Source organism: Mustelus asterias, chromosome 27 (assembly GCF_964213995.1).
Source record: "Mustelus asterias chromosome 27, sMusAst1.hap1.1, whole genome shotgun sequence".
Taxonomy (NCBI): Eukaryota; Metazoa; Chordata; class Chondrichthyes; order Carcharhiniformes; family Triakidae; genus Mustelus; species Mustelus asterias.
In genome coordinates this window covers 43,292,251-43,312,819 of record NC_135827.1, presented here as the reverse complement: position 1 = coordinate 43,312,819, position 20,569 = coordinate 43,292,251, and the positions used below count along the sequence as shown (strand labels likewise).

The 20,569-nt window shown below is 47.1% G+C and overlaps 1 protein-coding gene across 1 annotated transcript in view; it reads left to right on the top strand.

The window, feature by feature from the left end:
• LOC144480013 (glutamate receptor ionotropic, kainate 4-like) overlaps positions 1 to 8,657 on the top strand; it is a 289,723-nt gene extending 281,066 nt beyond the window's left edge. Inside the window, exon 19 of the mRNA XM_078199163.1 lies at positions 8,292 to 8,657. Within this exon, the coding sequence (XP_078055289.1) occupies positions 8,292 to 8,657 (366 nt within the window). The remainder of the gene's footprint in view (positions 1 to 8,291) is intronic.
• Positions 8,658 to 20,569: the final 11,912 nt, after the last annotated feature.

The following is a 20,569-nucleotide window of genomic DNA, read 5'->3' as shown; positions in this document are numbered from 1 at the left end:
ATTGTGGTCACTATTTGCCACATGTTCCCCTACTACAACTTTGATGACCTGACCGGGCTCATTCCCCAGTACTAGGTCCAGTATAGCCCCCTCTCTAGTTAGACTGTCAACATATTGTTCCAAAGAACCTTCCTGTACGCATTTTATATATTCTTCCCCATCCAGGCCCCCAGCCCTAAGCGATTTCCAGTCTATACAAGGGAAATTAAAGTCTCCACTACAACAACCCTATTTTTTCTGCACCTGTCCAGAATCTTCTGACATATCCGTTCCTCAACTTCCTGTGGGCTGTTGGGAGGCCTGTAGTATACCCCCAGCATAGTGACTGTGCCCTTCCTGTTTCTGAGCTCCACCCACAGTGACTCGTTACCTGATCCTTCCATAGAACCATAGAACCGTAGAAAATTACAGCTCAGAAACAGGCCTTTTGGCCCTTCTTGTCTGTGCCGAACCATTTTATGCCCAGTTCCACTGACCTGCACTTGGACCATATCCCTCCACACCCCTCTCATCCATGAACCCGTCCAAGTTTTTCTTAAATGTTTAAAGCATTTACCACTTTATCCGGCAGCTCATTCCACACTCCCACCACTCTCTGCGTGAAGAAGCCCCCCCTAATATTCCCTTTAAACTTTTCTCCTTTCACCCTTAACCCATGCCCTCTGGTTTTTTTCTCCCCTAGCCTCAGCGGAAAAAGCCTGCTTGCATTCACTCTATCTATGCCCATCAAAATCTTATACACCTCTATCAAATCTCCCCTCAATCTTCTACGCTCCAGGGAATAAAGTCCCAACCTATTCAATCTCTCTCTGTAACTCAGCTTCTCAAGTCCCGGCAACATCCTTGTGAACCTTCTCTGCACTCTTTCAATCTTATTTACATCCTTCCTGTAACTAGGTGACCAAAACTGTACACAATACTCCAAATTCGGCCTCACCAATGCCTTATATAACCTTACCATAACACTCCAACTTTTATACTCGATACTCCGATTTATAAAGGCCAATGTACCAAAGGCACTCTTTACGACCCTATCCACCTGCGACGTCACTTTTAGGGAATTCTGTACCTGTATTCCCAGATCCCTCTGTTCAACTGCACTCTTCAAAGTCCTACCATTTACCCTGTACGTTCTTCTTTGGTTTGTCCTTCCAAAGTGCAATATCTCACACTTGTCTGCGTTAAATTCCATTTGCCATTTTTCAGCCCATTTTTCTAGTTGGTCCAAATCCCTCTGCAAGCTTTGAAAACCTTCCTCACTGTCTACTACACCTCCAATCTTTGTATCATCAGCAAACTTGCTGATCCAATTTACCACATTATCAGCCAGATCATTGATATAGATGACAAACAACAATGGACCCAACACCGATCCCTGTGGCACACCACTAGTCACAGGCCTCCACTCAGAGAAGCAATCCTCCACAACCACTCTCTGGCTTCTTCCATTGAGCCAGTGTCTTATCCAATTTACTACCTCCCCATGTATACCTAGCGACTGAACCTTCCTAACTAACCTCCCATGAGGGACCTTGTCAAAGGCCTTGCTGAAATCCAGGTAGATAACATCCACCGCCTTCCCTTCATCCACTTTCCTGGTAACCTCCTCGAAAAACTCTAATAGATTGGTCAAACATGACCTACCACGCACAAAGCCATGTTGACTCTCCCTAATAAGTCCTTGTCTATCCAAATATTTGTAGATCCTATCCCTTATCACACCTTCCAATAACGTGCCCACCACCGACGTCAAACTTACTGGCCGATAATTTCCCGGATTTCTTTTGGAACCTTTTTTAAACAACGGAACAACATGAGCCACCCTCCAATCATCCGGCACCTCCCCCATGAATACTGACATTTTAAATATGTCTGCCAGGGCCCCTGCAAGTTCAACACTAGCTTCCCTCAAGGTCCGTGGGAATACCCTGTCCGGTCCTGGGGATTTATCCACTCTGATTTGCCTCAAGATATTGTCCACCCTCTGTACCGCTGTAATATGCTCCCTAACCAGCATTGGTACTTCCCCCACCTCTCCTCGCCCCTCCTCTGTCTCGCCTAAAACACTTATACCCCGGAATATTCAGCTGCCAGTCCTGTCCTTCTTTTAACCAAGTCTCCGTCACTGCAACCACATCCAAGTTCCGCGCAAGCATTAAGGCTCTAAGCTCGTCTGTCTTGCTCCTTGCATTGAAGCAGATGCACTCCAGACCTCCAGGTCATCCTCTCCCAGAATGCTCTTCCTCTTAGATAGCCTTGTCTTGGCCCCAACCTCGTCCCTCCCCACCCCCCTGCCACATTAGTTTAAACCCACCCGAACCACACTAGCAAAACTCCCAGCTCGGATATTCGTACCCCTCCAGTTTAGGTGCAACCCGTCCTTCTTGTACAGGTGCCATCCTCTTGAAGACTTCCCAGTGATCCACGAATTCGAAACCCACCCTCCTGCACCAGTCCTTTAGCCACGCGTTCAGCTGTTCCTAGCCTCACTAGCTTGTGGCACTGGGAGTAGTCCAGAGATCGCTACCCTAGAGGCCCTGCTTTTTAGCCTGCTACCCACTCCCTGAATTGCTCTCGCAGGACCTCCCTGCTCTTTCTGCCTACGTCATTTGCACCAATGTGGACAATGACGTCTGTCTGGTTATCCGCCTTTTTTAGGATGCTTCCTACCCGCTCAGAGATATCCAGGACCCCGGCACCAGGGAGGCAGACTACCATCCTGGAGTCTCGTACACGCACACAGAACCGCCTGGGTGAGCAGAGAGAGAATAATGAGTGGTGGTATGAAAGTATCCGTGAGACAATCACTGGTGATATGTGTCCCCTGCTAATTGTGAGATTCCTGAAGAGTGCAGCCCTTTGAGTGCATGATGCCATGATACTGGAGGAAGCTGAAGATTAACTTACCTTGGTGGAACAGATGAGATCATTCATCCTCTTCCTACACGAGATTGCATTGCAGAGGTGGTTGCCAGCCATGCTAATCTGTTCTGTTATCACTTGTCAACACAGTAAGAAGTCTTACAACACCAGGTTAAAGTCCAACAGGTTTATTTGGTAGCACAAGCCACTAGCTTTCAGAGCGCTGCCCCTTCATCAGGTGAGTGGGATTTCAGTTCACAAACAGGGCATATAGAGACATAAACTCAATTTACAAAATAATGGTTGGAATGCGAGTCTTTACAGGTAATCAAGTCTTAAAGGTACAATGTGAGTGGAGAGAGGGTTAAGCACAGGTTAAAGAGATGTGTATTGTCTCCAGCCAGGACAGTTAGTGAGATTTTGCAAGCCCAGGCAAGTCGTGGGGGTTACAGATAGTGTGACATGAACCCAAGATCCCGGTTGAGGCCGTCCTCATGTGTGCGGAACTTGGCTATCAGTCTCTGCTCAGCGACTCTGCGTTGTCGTGTGTCGTGAAGGCCGCCTTGGAGAACGCTTATCCGAAGATCAGAGGCCGAATGCCCGTGACCACTGAAGTGTTCCCCAACAGGAAGAGAACATTCTTGCCTGGTGATTGTCGAGCGGTGTTCATTCATCCGTTGTCGCAGCGTCTGCATGGTCTCCCCAATGTACCATGCTTCGGGACATCCTTTCCTGCTTTTGCAGAAAATACGGACACATGGGATTGAGGGTGATTTAGTGATTTGGATCAGGAATTGGCTAGCTGTAAGAAAACAAAGGGTGGTGGTTGATGGGAAATATTCATCCTGGAGTTCAGTTACTAGTGGTGTACCGCAAGGATCTGTTTTGGGGCCACTGCTGTTTGTCATTTTTATTAATGACTTGGATGAGGGCGTGGAAGGATGGATTAGTAAATTTGCGGATGACACTAAAGTCGGTGGAGTTGTAGACAGTGCAGAGGGAAGTGGCAGATTACAGAGGGACATAGATAAGCTGCAGAGCTGGGCTGAGAGGTGGCAAATGGAGTTTAATGCGGAAAAGTGTGAGGTGATTCACTTTGGAAGGAGTAACAGGAATACAGAGTACTGGGCTAATGGTAAGATACTTGGTAGTGTGGATGAACAGAGGGATCTGGGTGTCCATGTGCATAGATCCCTGAAAGTTGGCACCCAGGTTGATAGGGTTGTTAAGAAGGCGTATGGTGTGTTAGCTTTTATTGGTAGAGGGATTGAGTTTCGGAGCCAGGAGGTCATGCTGCAACTGTACAAAACTCTGGTGCGGCCGCATTTGGAGTATTGCGTACAGTTCTGGTCGCCGTATTATAGGAAACATGTGGAAGTGTTGGAAAGGATGCAGAGGAGATTTACCAGGATGTTGCCTGGTATGGTGGGAAAATCGTATGAGCAAAGGCTGAGGGGCTTGAGGTTGTTTTCGTTAGAGAGAAGAAGGTTAAGAGGTGACTTAATAGAGGCATACAAGATGATCAGAGGATTAGATAGGGTGGATAGTGAGAGCCTTTTTCCTCGGATGGTGTTGGCTAACACGAGGGGGCATAGCTTCAAATTGAGGGGTGAGAGATATAGTAAGAAGTTTAACAACACCAGGTTAAAGTCCAACAGGTTTATTTGGTAGCAAAAGCCACACAAGCTTTCGAGGCTCTGAGCCCCTTCTTCAGGTGAGTGGGAATTCTGTTCACAAACAGAACTTATAAGACACAGACTCAATTTACATGAATAATGGTTGGAATGCGAATACTTACAACTAATCCAGTCTTTAAGAAACAAAACAATGGGAGTGGAGAGAGCATCAAGACAGGCTAAAAAGATGTGTATTGTCTCCAGACAAGACAGCCAGTGAAACTCTGCAGGTCCACGCAACTGTGGGAGTTACAAATAGTGTGACATAAATTCTGATTCTAGGATCGCATGATAAAGACTCAGGAGGAAAAAAGCAGAAATATTTATGTGAAATAGTGTGACATAAACCCAATATCCCGGTTGAGGCCGTCCTTGTGTGTGCGGAACCTGGCTATCAGTTTCTGCTCCGCGACTCTGCGCTGTCGTGTGTCGCGAAGGCCGCCTTGGAGAACGCTTACCCGAATATCAGAGGCCGAATGCCCGTGACCGCTGAAGTGCTCCCCAACAGGAAGAGAACAGTCTTGCCTGGTGATTGTCGAGCGGTGTTCATTCATCCGTTGTCGCAGCGTCTGCATAGTTTCCCCAATGTACCATGCCTCGGGACATCCTTTCTTGCAGCGTATCAGGTAGACAACGTTGGCCGAGTTGCAAGAGTATGTACCGTGTACCTGGTGGATGGTGTTCTCACGTGAGATGATGGCATCTGTGTCGATGATCCGGCACGTCTTGCAGAGGTTGCTGTGGCAGGGTTGTGTGGTGTCTTGGTCACTGTTCTCCTGAAGGCTGGGTAGTTTGCTGCGGACAATGGTCTGTTTGAGGTTGTGCGGTTGTTTGAAGGCAAGAAGTGGGGGTGTGGGGATGGCCTTGGCGAGATGTTCGTCTTCATCAATGACATGTTGAAGGCTCCGGAGGAGATGCCGTAGCTTCTCCGCTCCGGGGAAGTACTGGACAACGAAGGGTACTCTGTCCACTGTGTCCACTGTGTCCCGTGTCACCAGGCAAGACTGTTCTCTTCCTGTTGGGGAGCACTTCAGCGGTCACGGGCATTCGGCCTCTGATATTCGGGTAAGCGTTCTCCAAGGCGGCCTTCGCGACACACGACAGCGCAGAGTCGCGGAGCAGAAACTGATAGCCAGGTTCCGCACACACAAGGACGGCCTCAACCGGGATATTGGGTTTATGTCACACTATTTCACATAAATATTTCTGCTTTTTTCCTCCTGAGTCTTTATCATGCGATCCTAGAATCAGAATTTATGTCACACTATTTGTAACTCCCACAGTTGCGTGGACCTGCAGAGTTTCACTGGCTGTCTTGTCTGGAGACAATACACATCTTTTTAGCCTGTCTTGATGCTCTCTCCACTCCCATTGTTTTGTTTCTTAAAGACTGGATTAGTTGTAAGTATTCGCATTCCAACCATTATTCATGTAAATTGAGTCTGTGTCTTATAAGTTCTGTTTGTGAACAGAATTCCCACTCACCTGAAGAAGGGGCTCAGAGCCTCGAAAGCTTGTGTGGCTTTTGCTACCAAATAAACCTGTTGGACTTTAACCTGGTGTTGTTAAACTTCTTACTGTGTTTACCCCAGTCCAACGCCGGCATCTCCACATCATGAGAGATATAGGACAGGTGTTAGAGGTAGGTTCTTTACTCAGAGAGTAGTAAGGGCGTGGAATGCCCTGCCTGCAGCAGTGGTGGACTCGTCAACGTTGAGACCGTTCAAGTGGTTATTGGATAAACATATGGATGATATTGGAATAGTGTAGATTAGAGGGGCTTTAGATTGGTACCACTGGTCGGCCATCGCAACGTCGAGGGCCGAAGGGCCTGTACTGCGCTGTAATGTTCTATGTTCTACACCTTATCAGGTAGACAACGTTGGCTGAGTTGCAAGTGTATGTAACGTGTACCTGGTGAATGGTGTTCTCACGTGAGATGATGGCATCCATGTCGATGATCCGACACGTCTTGCAGAGGTTGCTGTGGCAGGGTTGTGTGGTGTCGTGGTCATTGTTCTCCTGAAGGCTGGGTAGTTTGCTGCAGACAATGGTCTGTTTGAGGTTGTGCAGTTGTTTGAAGGCAAGAAGTGGGGCTGTGGGGATGGCCTTGGCAAGATGTTCGTCTTCATCAATGACATGTTGAAAGCTCCGGAGATGTCGGAGCTTCTCCGCTCCGGGGAAGTACTGGACGACGAAGGGTACTCTGTCCGCCGTGTCCCGTGTTTGTCTTCTGAGGAGGTCGGTGCGGCTTTTCACTGTGGCGCGTCGGAACTGTCAATCGATGAGTCGAGCGCCATACCCTGTTCTTATGAGGGCATTTTTCAGAGTCAGGAGGTGTCGAACCCCGATCGTGGCCTCTGTCCCTCTCCCCGCACCAATCCCGACAGCAGGGTGGCAGCAGGACCTCCCACTCATCTCTCCCCCACAGAGGCCCTGCCCCCATCATGCTCCACCCCTTTGGCACTGCCCCATGCCTGATGGGCACTGCCAAGATGCCCCGTGCATTGGCACTTAGCCCCTTGGGCAGTGCCAGGAACCCAGGCTGGCACTGCCAAGGTGCCAATGGCAAGGGCCACCCACCGGCACCCAACGCTCTAGGTGGCCTCATTTGCCTCCCCCCTTCACTCCAGCATGGTTGGGCCATAGCTCCCCACAAGTGGGGAGCTGTGGGGGATGGGGGTGGAGGGAGGAAGAGAGTTTTGCGGGCCTGGAGACTTCAGTCCTAGGCCCGCTAATGAGATTCAAAATATATTTAGACTCTGCATCGACAGCTCTGCGCTGACTTCTGGCACAAAGCTGATGGCGCTGGAAATCCACGGCGGCCTGGACACCCAGCGTAGATGACGCGAATCAGCCGCCGCTAGAGTCTCCTAGCCGCTGCTCTAAAAAAAGCAGCACAGCGGGATGGGAGAATCGCCGCAGGGTGCGGAAAGGTTAACTCTGTTTCTTTCACCACAGATACTGTCTAAGATGCTGAGAATGTATCGCATTTTCTGCAATAAAATTATATCCTTGCCTTGGTTTCTCACATCCCAGAACATATATTAAAACTTGAGGGGATAGGAGAATTACAAACTAGTCTGACAACTGTGAAACACTAGATGAAAAATACAATTCATAAGGACATTGTTTATTACCTAAAAGACAATAAATCAAGTGAAGCAAGTCTGTGACAAATAAATTTTGATATAGGTAACTGAGGTCCATCCATTTTGGACCTTAAAAAGGAGAGATCTGAGACAAAATAGTAAAAAGCAAGGAACAGTGTTTCATGTAAGTTTTCAAGCTATGAAACTGATAGGTAGATAGAAACTATTTCCAGTGTTTGGCGAATAAAGTGAAGAAACACTTCTACATTCAAAGGATAGTAGAAGTTTCAAACTCTCTTCTGAAAATGGTAGTTGATATTAATTTTAAATCAGAGACTAATAGATTTCTGCTACCAAACATGTTAGGGGATATTAGACTGGGGCAGATGGGTGCAGATCAGCCATAATCTCATTGAATTTATGTACTAAATGGCCTCCTCTAGTTCCTGTGTTCCCAGTTCTCCTTTTATACATCTCAGACATGAAGTTCAGAGGGGGCACTATGATCAGCCTGTAAGGAGTACAGGCTACACATTTTGCTTCCGGCTTGACCCACATCGTGACCACCTTGAAAAGGGTGCATGTACAGGCATCCTTTATGTCGTATTTAACCGTCATGCTTTATTAAACACTTTGACTTTTTCTCTTTCTGTCCTTGCAGATTTCTATTTGCCAGGAGATGCTGAAAGAGTTACAGAGTATTGTGTTGTGCCAGGAGAGCTTTCAGTCACGGCGGAAGTGCCGTTTGATGCGAACCCGTTCTAATCACACTGAGATTCCACGTGACGCAAACACCATGAGCCTAAGCAATGGAAAACTGTGCGGTGGCAGAGTGTCAGATCCCATCTCCCAGAGACTAGCACACGAGGCTGCCCTGGCAGTCAGAGGTTGCACCCACATTCGTGTCTGTCCGGAATGCCGTCGATTTCAGGGTTTGAGACCCCAGCCTGTGGGGACACCGATACAAAGTGACGAGTGTTTAGAGTGGGAAAGGGGGACAACCAATAGCAGTGACCAAGAGCAATAGAGTGTTGATTTTAATCAAAGAGCATTGACAGAAAGGCCAATTTGTTCATTAAGGTGAGCGCTATCACTGGCAAGAAGGGAAAATACCCTCTCTGGGGAAAGCAAGGTCCAGACCCTGGGCAGAATCACCTTACACAAAAAGACAATAATGATGCACAGCGTGCACGTTCTCTCTCCAAGTACGATAGTGACAGAATTCCTTCAGTAAATTCTGCTGTTAATACAAAGTGGCATATCTCACTTTCCATTCTTGGAGTAGCAAGGTCTCAAACCTCAAGTTATGCACCTCGAAAAGCCCATCACTGGGCCTACAGAAGAAGCAAGTTCAGCACAAACCAGTGGTTTGCTGAACATATGGAATAGAAAAAGAGCAATTGGTAAAGGTTTCTACAGTAGCATACAGATTTTATTTGTGTGAAATCCCTTGTACACAAGGTAAGGGTGACTAGTGAGAAGAAAGGGAATAAACGCTGTACAAGCCCCTACCTCTGTTTCATCAGCTTCTATGTAAAGAAAATTGGACTCACACATGAACCTAGATTGCAAATTTGTAAAATGATTCTATGCAATTCCTGTGTTACAAAGATCTGTATGTTAAATTTAGTTAAGGATCTGCATTCTATTTCTTTGCCTTTTTTAAGAAAAGAAATCCTTAATTGTCATCTTTTGGTGTTCTTTCTGTACAGTCCCTATCATTGTAAAGAAATGCGCCACAAAGAACCATATTTGCAAATCAGAAATATGCAGGACCTCAACTTTCAAAATAAAACTTGATGTTTCATGTAACCATTTACTGAGGGAAATCTGTTTCCCTGGGAACTCATGTTCAACGCTGAGGGTCACGTACTACACTTCATAATTATTTACAAACTTCAAAGCTCCAGGCATAGTACCTTTCACTTTTAATTATATTAATATTAATACAAGCTACTTCAGAACCATTTTTAATTACCATGTTTCAGATTGTATAAATTTTTTTGAAAAGCTTAACAGAATAATTTTGTTCGAACAGCCCTTTTTATGTTCTTTCATTGGATATGAGCATCACTTGCAATGCCAGCATTTGTTGTTCATCCCTGATTGTTCTCAGAAGGTAATGGTGAACTATCTTCTTGAATTTTCTGTGTCCAGTCACATTGAAGGAGAGGTGATAAAGTTTCAATTCCAGATGGTGTATGGCTTTTAGGGGAACTTGCTGATTGTGGTGTTCCCATACGCCTGCTGTCCTTCTAGGTGGTAAAGTGTCAGAATAAAGGGCAGACCATTGAGGACTCAGATGAGAATTTCTTCACTCAGAGGGTGGTGAATCTTTGGAATTCTTTGTCCCAGAGGGCTGTGGATGTTCAGTTATTCAATTTATTCAAGATGGAGATTGATAAATTCCTATATATTAAAAACATCAAGGGATAAGGGGATGATGCAGGAAAATGATGTTGAAGTAGATCAGCCACAATCTCATTGAACAGCAGAGTGTGCATAAAGGGCTAAATGGTCTACTCTTGCTCCAATTTCTTATGATCATTGCCTGATCTGATCTACCATTTTCATCAGCCTAGTCCCTGAATAACAGAGGCACAAAAGCAATGCTGCAAAACAAATTAACATTGAAGGCCTTAAAGATCCCTGTAAGCTGGTCCTTCCTCAGTCAGTACCTCACTGCTAACCTCTCAACCTCCAGCCATCAGGAGCAACAACAACATTTTAGTGGCGAGTCAACTCTATAAAGTCCACCTCTGTGAAAAGATGCTTGGCCTCTCTACCAGGAAACCTTTTGACTGGTGTGTCAAAAACATGGGATATAGGACCTATTGAGTGCAAGTGCAAAGCTTTCATAGACTGGAGACTTCACCGTACCTTGGAAAAAGCAGCGATCCCACAGGTGGCAAAGCAACAGTAAAGCATTAAACCCAAGACTTAAAAAACAAATCATGATAGAAAAAGCACAGGAGATCCAACAATTTGCAGATACCAAAGGCATGCATGATCTCTTCAGTGCTTTGAAGACAATCCATGGCCCAAGCACTCAAGGACCTCAGCTTGCTCAGAGCAAAGCTTGGAGGAGTGCCCATCAAGGAAAGGGAGGCAGTCAGTGCTCACTAGAGAGAACATTTTGATGAACTCAATCAAGACTCTGGATGGATTTTCCAGAAGTGCCTATGGCGGGCATCATGGCAGGCGGGACGGAAATACTTGGTGGTCGTCCAAAACTCAGCACCTCACTGGTGTAAAAATAGATTGCGATTGTCCACTCCTGACTTTTATGGCGGAATGAGTAGGCCACGTAGAGAAGCATATTTGCATGTCTTTAAATGTCATGATTACTCATTAAAAATCCTGTTCACCAGAATCAACTCCCACTCCAGAGGCTAATTAGACCAGTATGATTCACAACTGGATACAAGTGATGTGGAACTGGCAATCTGCATTTCACCCATGATGTTGAGTATATTCGCCTGTCTATGCACTGCGCTCATGGCTGCTGCAACTCCAATCCAAGCTTTACAGACAAGACCAGCGAGAGCTCAAGTGGTTCAGAGCCAAGGCTCACTCTTCCACACCAGTAATAAGACTTGAGGGAACGGGGTGATGGAAGGGGCTGGAGAGCAAAGGCTTGACTGGGGTGGTTGTGAAACAAGACCGAGGCAAGGGAAGGAGCTAATGGGTGTTGTCCTCCAACTCGGATCAACTGATGCCATGGACAAAGACACTCAAACTCTCGAATTATTGTACCACAAATCTTCTTTATTACACTGTAACAAGTTACTACAAAATTACACCAGGTATCAAACTTCATTATACACGAAGTATTTAACCTCTGACTTACTCCGTTATACACACAAGTATCCAAAAGGTATCAAAACTTCACAAAGAGCCAAACTCATGAATTGGACTTAGAAAAACTACCTGTGGAGTGGCAACTGATCAGATTCCCTGCTGATGGGTTTTGTTCCGACGTCTGAGTCCCAGACTCGGGGTCTTGCTTTGACAGTGGTTGATCTCGGATTACTGCAGCCAATGTCTTGTGTCTCTTCTCCTTATAGAAATCCTGCTGGTACAGATCATACTCCAAGGACAGGCACTAATCAATCACTTAGCCTGATACAGAGTTAGCTCTTTTAACCATCAGGCTTTGCTGGTATCTTCACTTTGCTGGTGTCTTTATGAATATCCATCAGACTACAAGGAAAAAGGTTTGACTGGTAGGGGGAAGACTGGGGAGGGGTGTATTTATTCAGGGTCCAAAAGCACAGACAGCCTAGATAAGAACACAAAAATTGGTCAAGGCCAGAATGCATAAGCAGTCCTGTGGCTCTGTGCCACTACCTAGAGGGCTCTATTTGTAATAACTGTCCTTGTCCCAGTCCTGGGGGGAGGGAGGAGGGACTGCGTCAGTTGTGCATCAGTCATGCGCAGCATGGTGTATGCAGAGTGAGATCAGTCCCTCACATGTCGGTCCTGGGGGTTTCTGGTTTCATACTGGGCTGCAGATGGCATCCCCATTGTCAGGAGACATTCCGCAGTCTGTAGATGGGAAAGAGGTATTGTAGGGGTGGGCACATAATGATCTCAATGGGGGGAGGGTAACACACTTCTCTGTAGGTCAGTGTAATAAGTCTCAAGGCGGGGCGGGATCAGATCTTCATGTGGTCATCAATATCAAGGGTTTCAAAGGGTAGTCATGATGTGGAGATGCCGGCGTTGGACTGGGGTAAACAGTAAGAAGACTCACAACACGGAGACGCGGATAGCGAAGAGCATTGTCGGGCAATACAGCAGGATATAGATAGGCTGGACAATTGGGCGGAGAGGTGGCAGATGGAGTTTAATCTGGATAAATGCGAAGTGATGCATTTTGGAAGAAATAATGTAGGGAGGAGTTATACAATAAATGGCAGAGTCATCAGGAGTATAGAAACACAGAGGGACCTAGGTGTGCAAGTCCACAAATCCTTGAAGGTGGCAACACAGGTGGAGAAGGTGGTGAAGAAGGCATATGGTATGCTTGCCTTTATAGGACGGGGTATAGAGTATAAAAGCTGGAGTCTGATGATGCAGCTGTATAGAACGCTGGTTAGGCCACATTTGGAGTACTGCGTCCAGTTCTGGTCGCCGCACTACCAGAAGGACGTGGAGGCGTTAGAGAGAGTGCAAAGAAGGTTTACCAGGGTGGTGGGGGCCTGGAATGCGCTGCCAAGTAGGGTGGTGGAGGCAGGCACGCTGACATCGTTTAAGACTTACCTGGATAGTCACATGAGCAGCCTGGGAATGGAGGGATACAAACGATTGGTCTAGTTGGACCAAGGAGCGGCACAGGCTTGGAGGGCCGAAGGGCCTGTTTTCTGTGCTGTACTGTTCTTTGTTCTAACACCAGGTTAAAGTCCAACAGGTTTATTTGGTAGCAAAAGCCACGAGCTTTCAGAGTGCTGCCGCTTCGTCAGGTGAGTGGGAGTTCTGTTCACAAACAGGGCATATAAAGACACAAACTCAATTTACAAAATAATGATTGGAATGCGAGTCTTTACAGGTAATCAAGTCTCGAAGGTACAGACAATGTGAGTGGAGAGAGCGTTAAGCACAGGTTAAAGAGATGTGCATTGTCTCCAGACAGGACAGTTAGTGAGATTTTGCAAGCCCAGGCAAGTTGTGGGGGTTACCGATAGTGTGACAAGATCCCAGTTGAGGCCGTCCTCACGGGTGCGGAAGTTCTCTGCTCAGCGACTCTGCGTTGTCGTCTGTCGTGAAGGCCGCCTTGGAGAACGCTTACCTGAAGATCAGAGGCCGAATCCCGTGACCGCTGAAGTGTTCCCCAACAGGAAGAGAACACTCTTGCCTGGTGATTGTCGAGCAGTGTTCATTCATCCGTTGTCGTAGCGTCTGTATGGTCTCCCCAATGTACCATGCCTCGGGACATCCTTTCCTGCAGCGTATCAGGTAGACAATGTTGGCCGAGTTGCAAGAGTATGTACCGTGTACCTGGTGGATGGTGTTCTCATGTGAGATGATGGCATCCATGTCAATGATCCGGCATGTCTTGCAGAGGTTGCTGTGGCAGGGTTGTGTGGTGTCGTGGTCACTGTTCTCCTGAAGGCTGGGTTTAATTGCTGCGGACAATGGTCTGTTTGAGGTTGTGCGGTTGTTTGAAGGCAAGATGTGGGGGTGTGGAGATGACCTTGGCGAGATGTTCGTCTTCATCAATGACATGTTGAAGGCTCCGGATAAGATGTTGTAGCTTCTCCGCTCCGAGAAGTACTGGACGACGAAGGGTACTCTGTCCACCGTGTCCCTTGTTTGTCTTCTGAGGAGATTGGTGCGGTTTGTCGCTGTGGCGCATCAGAACTGTCGATCGATGAGTCGAGCGCCACATCCTGTTCTTGTGAGGGCATCTTTCAGCATCTGGAGGTGTCTGTTGCACTCCTCATCATCTGAGCAGATCCTGTGTATACGGAGGGCTTGTCCGTAGGGGATGGCTTCTTTAACGTGTTTAGGGTGGAAGCTGGAGAAGTGGAGCATCGTGAGGTTATCCGTGGGCTTGCGGTACAGTGAGGTGCTGAGGTGACCGTCCTTAATGGAGATGCGTGTGTCCAAGAATGCAACCGATTCCGGAGAGTAGTCCATGGTGAGTCTGATGGTGGGATGGAACTTGTTGACGTCATCATATAGTTGTTTCAGTGATTGTTCACCATGAGTCCAAAGGAAGAAAATGTCATCGATGTATCTAGTGTATAGCATCGGTTGAAGGTCCTGTGCGGGGAAGGGGTCTTGTTCGAACCTGTGCATGAAGATGTTGGCATATTGAGGTGCGAATTTGGTCCCCATGGCTGTTCCCTGTGTCTGGATGAAGAACTGGTTGTTGAAGGTGAAGACATTGTGGTCCAGGCTGAAGCGGATGAGTTGTAAAATTGCATCTGGAAACTGGCAGTTGTCGGCGTTGAGTACTGAGGCAGTTGCAGCAATGCCATCGTCGTGGGGGATGCTGGTGTAGAGTGCCAAGACATCCATTGTGACGAGGAGTGCTCCTGGTTCAACTGCTCCATATGTGCTGAGTTTCTGTAGGATGTCCGTAGTGTCACAACAAAAGCTGGGGGTTCTTTGTACAATGGGTCTCAGGATGCCCTCGAGGTAGCCGGAGAGGTTCTCGCACAGGGTCCCATTGCCCGATACGATGGGACGGCCGGGTGTGTTTACCTTGTGTATCTTCAGGAGGCAGTAGAGATCTCCAACGCGGGGAGTACGTGGGATGAGAGCACGGAGGGTGCTCTGAAGATCCAGATCAAAGGTCTTGATCAGTCTGTTGAGTTGACGGGTGTGTTCTTTGGTCGGATCTGCGGGTAACTGTCTGTAGTGTTCCCCGTTCAGTTGTCGGTACACTTCTCCATCAGACTCACCATGGACTACTCTCTGGAATCGGTTGCATTCTTGGACACACGCATCTCCATTAAGGACGGTCACCTCAGCACTTCACTGTACTGCAAGCACACGGACAACCTCACAATGTTCCACTTCTCCAGCTTCCACCCTAAACACGTTAAAGAAGGAGCAAGGACAAGCCCTCCGTATACACAGGATCTGCTCAGATGAGGAGGATCGCAACAGACACCTCCAGATGCTGAAAGATGCCCTCATAAGAACAGGATATGGCACTCGACTCATTGATCGACAGTTCCAACGCGCCACAGCGAAAAACCTCACCGACCTCCTCAGAAGACAAACACAGGACACGGTGGACAGAGTACCCTTCGTCGTCCAGTACTTCCCCGGAGCTACGACATCTTCTCCGGAGCCTTCAACATGTCATTGATGAAGACGAACATCTCGCCAAGGCCATCCCCACACCCCCACTTCTTGCCTTCAAACAACCGCACAACCTCAAACAGACCATTGTCCACAGCAAACTACCCAGCCTTCAGGAGAACAGTGACCACGACACCACACAACCCTGCCACAGCAACCTCTGTAAGACATGCCAGATCATCGACATGGATGCCATCATCTGACGTGAGAACACCATCCACCAGGTACACGGTACATACTCTTGCAACTCGGCCAACATTGTCTACCTGATACGCTGCAGGAAAGGATGTCCCGAGGCATGGTACATTGGGGAGACCATGCAGACGCTACGACAACAGATGAATGAACACTGCTAGACAATCACCAGGCAAGAGTGTTCTCTTCCTGTTGGGGAACACTTCAGCGGTCACAGGCATTCGGCCTCTGATCTTCGGGTAAGCGTTCTCCAAGGCGGCCTTCACGACACACGACAACGCAAAATTGCTGAGCAGAGACTGATAGCCAAGTTCCACACACACGAGGACGGCCTCAACCAGGATCTCGGGTTTATGTCACACTATCTGCAACCCCCACGACTTGCCTGGGCTTGCAAAATCTCACTAACTGTCCTGTCTGGAGACAATACACATCTCTTTAACCTGTGCTTAACGCTCTCTCCACTCACATTGTCTGTACCTTTAAGACTTGATTACCTGCAAAGACTCGCATTCCAATCATTATTTTGTAAATTGAGTTTGTGTCTTTTATGCCCTGTTTTTGAACAGAACTCCCACTCACCTGACGAAGGAGCAGCGCTCTGAAAGCTAGTGGCTTTTGCTACCAAATAAACCTGTTGGACTTTAACCTGGTGTTGTGAGACTTCTTACTGTGTTCAAGGGTAGGACAGGAATATCTACTGCTTTAACGATGGGATCAAGGATTAGAGGGGAGGGAAACATGAACATAATGCTTATCCAGCACGATGGAAAGGATTTCCACAGTCACAGGGGGAGGCTGGTTGTAGAACTTCAACACCACCATTTTCAATGATCCAGTTGAAACAATTGAAAAAACTGCCAGGGGAAGCTCTCAGGTCTTGTGAGAGGAGTCAACCACTTGTGGGCCAGTTGAAGGGCCACCTACTAATTTCCAATTTTTTTAATGGACGGCAAGGCACAGCTGAGACATGATATCAGTCAAATGCCAATTTAGGGAATTTGGCAGTTTAACTCTTGTAGCATGTTCATACAAGATTATAATTCCAATTGAGGCCATTTTAGGATTGCCTTGCAAAGACCTTATGTCCCAGTTGTGGGGAACCTGAGTTCCAGAAGAAAACAATAGAGAAGGGGCCACGGACCAAAATCCAGATGCTTTGTGGCCATAAGACCGCTAAACCCTAAAGCTGGCAGGTTCTGATTTGGGAACGCCCCACCTGCCCACAACAAATTCATTCTATTACTGCAAGTGGGGCTGCTGTGAAAACCAAAGGATACAGTCTGAGCATGCCCTGCCTGAGCCTTCAAGCGCCTTCCCTTTCACATCCAAGTCCTGAGTCAAAGCATTGTCATTAGAGTTGCACTTGTTATGGGGTGGGATGGGGAAGGGTTGTTGGGTGCATTTCAGGTGATCCTGAAGGTTGCAAGGTTTGCGTTGCAAAGGGACTAAATGAAGATGTACTGGCTGAAATCGGAGTAATCCATTGGCTCCAAAGTCACTCCCTCGTAAGCAACAGGAAGAGTTCCTTTGGAGTCTGATGCTCAGTCATGTTCTGTTCATGATGGAAACATGGATGAAGTAGCCAACGCTGCATTAATTCTAGCAATCAGACAACTAAAAAGGAGAAAAAGGGCCCATTGCCACCAGGCTGGGCTAAGAGAAGAGCTCCTCCCTGGTTACAAGGTCCTCCAGAGCCCCCTCGACAGTCAGAAGCTGAGGCTGATAGAACCATTGAGCAGAGGCAACTGGCAAGACCAAGGGTACACAGAAGACATTTCTCATACCTCCAGATGAGAGAAAGCCAGTGCCGTGGACAGATGTGTTGGATCACATCTGCCACATTCTCCGAAAGACTTGGTGCTGCAGAGACTGGGAGGTCATCATGACTCTCAAAGTCACTGCCACTCTGAACTTCTTTGCGAGTGGCTCATTCCAAGGCTCTGTTGGGGATCCCTGCAGGATTTCTCAACATCTACACACAAACGCATATAGGTCACTAACATCTTACTTAGCAAGACTCATAATTATGTGTCATCTTCTCTCAATGATGCCAGCCAGGCTGCCAGAACAATGGGCCATCTCCAGATTCCCACAAGTGCAGGGTGACATTGGCTGCACTCATGTGGATTTAAGATCTTCCTGCCTTCCACTCTTTCATTCTGGAATTGCTCTGCAATCACCACAAGTAGGATATGCAGGAATATGCAAGATACCCTGGAAGCTCCAACAAATCATGCATCTTGAGATACTCACAGGTGCCACAGATGTTTAAGGTCGTCAGCACATCTAGGGTTGGCTCCTCAGTGGCAAAGGTCACCAGCAAAAGACATGGTAACACCCATGTCTGGACAGGTCAGGCTATACTAAAGTTTAACGTTTATTTATTAGTCACAAGTAAGGCTTACATTAACACTGCAATTAAATTACTATGAAATTCCCCTAGTCGCCACAGTCCAGCGCCTGTTCGGGTCAATGCATCTAACCAGCACGTCATTCAGAATGTGGGAGGAAACCGGAGCACCCGGAGGAAACCCACGCAGACACAGGAGAACGTGCAAACTCCACAGTGATCGAAGCCGAGAATCAAACCCAGGTCCCAGGCGCTGTGAAGCAGCATGCTAACCACGGTGCTACCATGCACCCTGTACTGTATACAGTACAGTTCCCTGAGGGCATCATCATGGCTTGCTATGCCCTACACAACCTAGTGCTCCAGACAGGGGAATCTTGCCAAATGGCGATATAGAGGAGCTCACAGCCTTCTTGTAATGTGACAACCAGATCTTTGTGCAGCACTCTAGCTGTGGCCCAATAAGTGTTTTATACAGCTCCATCATAACCTCCCTCCTCTTATCCTATGCCTCGGCTATTGAAGCCAAGTATCTCAAATACTGTCTCAACCACCTTATGTTGTCTGGGCTAGAGCATTTAGAGGGGATTTGAGCAAAACTTTTTCTCCCAGAGGGTTGTGGGAATCTGAAATTCACTGCCTGAAAGGTTGTTAGAATTGGGAACCTTCACAACATTTAAGAAGCATTTAGATGAGCAGTTGAAACGCATGTACAAGGCTATGGACCAAGTGCTGGAAAATGGGATTAGATGAGCACCTATCCATAGGGCGGCATGGTGGCACAGTGGTTAACACAGCTTCCTCACAGTGCCTGGGACCCAGATTCGGGCCTTGGGTGACGTGAGTTTGTACGTTCTCCCCATGTCTGTGCGAGTTTTCTCCAGGTGCTCCAGTTTCCTCCACAGTCCAAAGATGTGTAGGTTAGGTGTATTAGCCATGGTAAATACAGGAGGTTATAGAAACATAGAAAATAGGAGCAGGAGGTGGCCATTCAGTTCTTCAAGACTCCTCCACCATTCATTTTCATGGCTGATCATCGAACTCAATAGCCTGATCCCACCTTCCCCCATGATCCTTTGATCCCCTTTGCCTCAAATGCTATATCTAACTGTTCTTGAAAACATTCAATGTTTTGGTCTCGACTACTTTCGGTGGTAGCGAATTCCACAGGCTGACAACTCTGGGCAAGATGCTCTTTCAGAGAGTTGGTGCAGATATGATGGACCAAATGACTTCCTTCATCAGTGTAGGGAATTTATGATTCTATATGGCCAATACAGACACGATGGGACAAAGGGTCTTTTTTGTGCTGTGAAACTCTAAATATGACTGGCTCTCTACTACCCAGTAAGAAGTCTCACAACACCAGGTTAAAGTCCAACAGGTTTATTTGGTAGCAAAAGCCAAGAGCTTTCGGAGTGCTCGCTGCTCCTTCGTCACTCACCTGACCTGGTGCTGTGAGACTTCTTACCATGTTTACCCCAGTCCAACGCCGGCATCTCCACATCATCTCTACTACCCTATACAGAGGTGCAGTGTCCATGAGTTGGTGCTGCAACTGTGAGAGCAAGTGATTATGTTTCCTTATCACTAGTGAGATTGCTCTTTCTATCATCCTCCTGAGTGTGATGTGGCTGGCCAGGCAGCAGTTCTTGGGTAATGGAAAACATAAAATCAGAACAGGATTGGGTAAGGAAGGGCTTGAGCTAGCAAGAGACTCATGGCCACATCATCTGAAGCTTGCATCTCATGTCCGATATCAGGATGAAGGTGAGGAGGGAACTGAGATAGGGAAAAGTCATTAATGTACTTAGGGAAAGGTTTCTTTATTATGAGCATGCAAGAGGGAGATTTAAAATTGCAGAATCTTTTTCCAAATAGCAGTTACAATGGCATACATATGCAACATCATTGCAGCTGGCCAGGTTGTCTTGCCAACAACTTAGTGCAATAGTGCACAACATAAGGAAAACAAAACACAAGTCGAAAACAGCTCAAGCTTATTGTCTATAGTGACTTGTTTTGCACTGTAGGTAATTTATGATTGTATATGGCCTCAGATCCTGCGTGGCCCAGATGACGAGGGTATTCACAGACATCTTTAGCCTCTCTTTAAACGATTCTGAGGTCCCTATCTGCTTCAAGAAGACGACCATCATCCCAGTACCAAAGTAAAGCCAGGCAGCGTGCCTTGGTGACCATCGTCCAGCAGCTCTGACATCCATCATTATGAAATGCATAAACCAGTTAGCCCAGGTCCACAGCAGACACCATCTCCCTGAGCCTACACTCAACCCCGGAAAACCTACCCTAACCCTAACCTCTTTAACTTGTGCTTGGCCCTCTCTCTACATTGTCTGTACCTTTAAGACTTGATTACCTGTAAAGACTCGCATTCCAACTATTATCTTGTAAATTGAGTTTGTCTGTATATGCCCTGTTTGTGAACACAAGTCTCACTCACCTGATGAAGGAGCGAGACTCCGAAAGCTTGTGCTGCCAAATAAACCTGTTGGACTTTAATCTGGTGTTGTGAGACTTTTTACTGTGCAAACCTCGATAACATCAGTAAA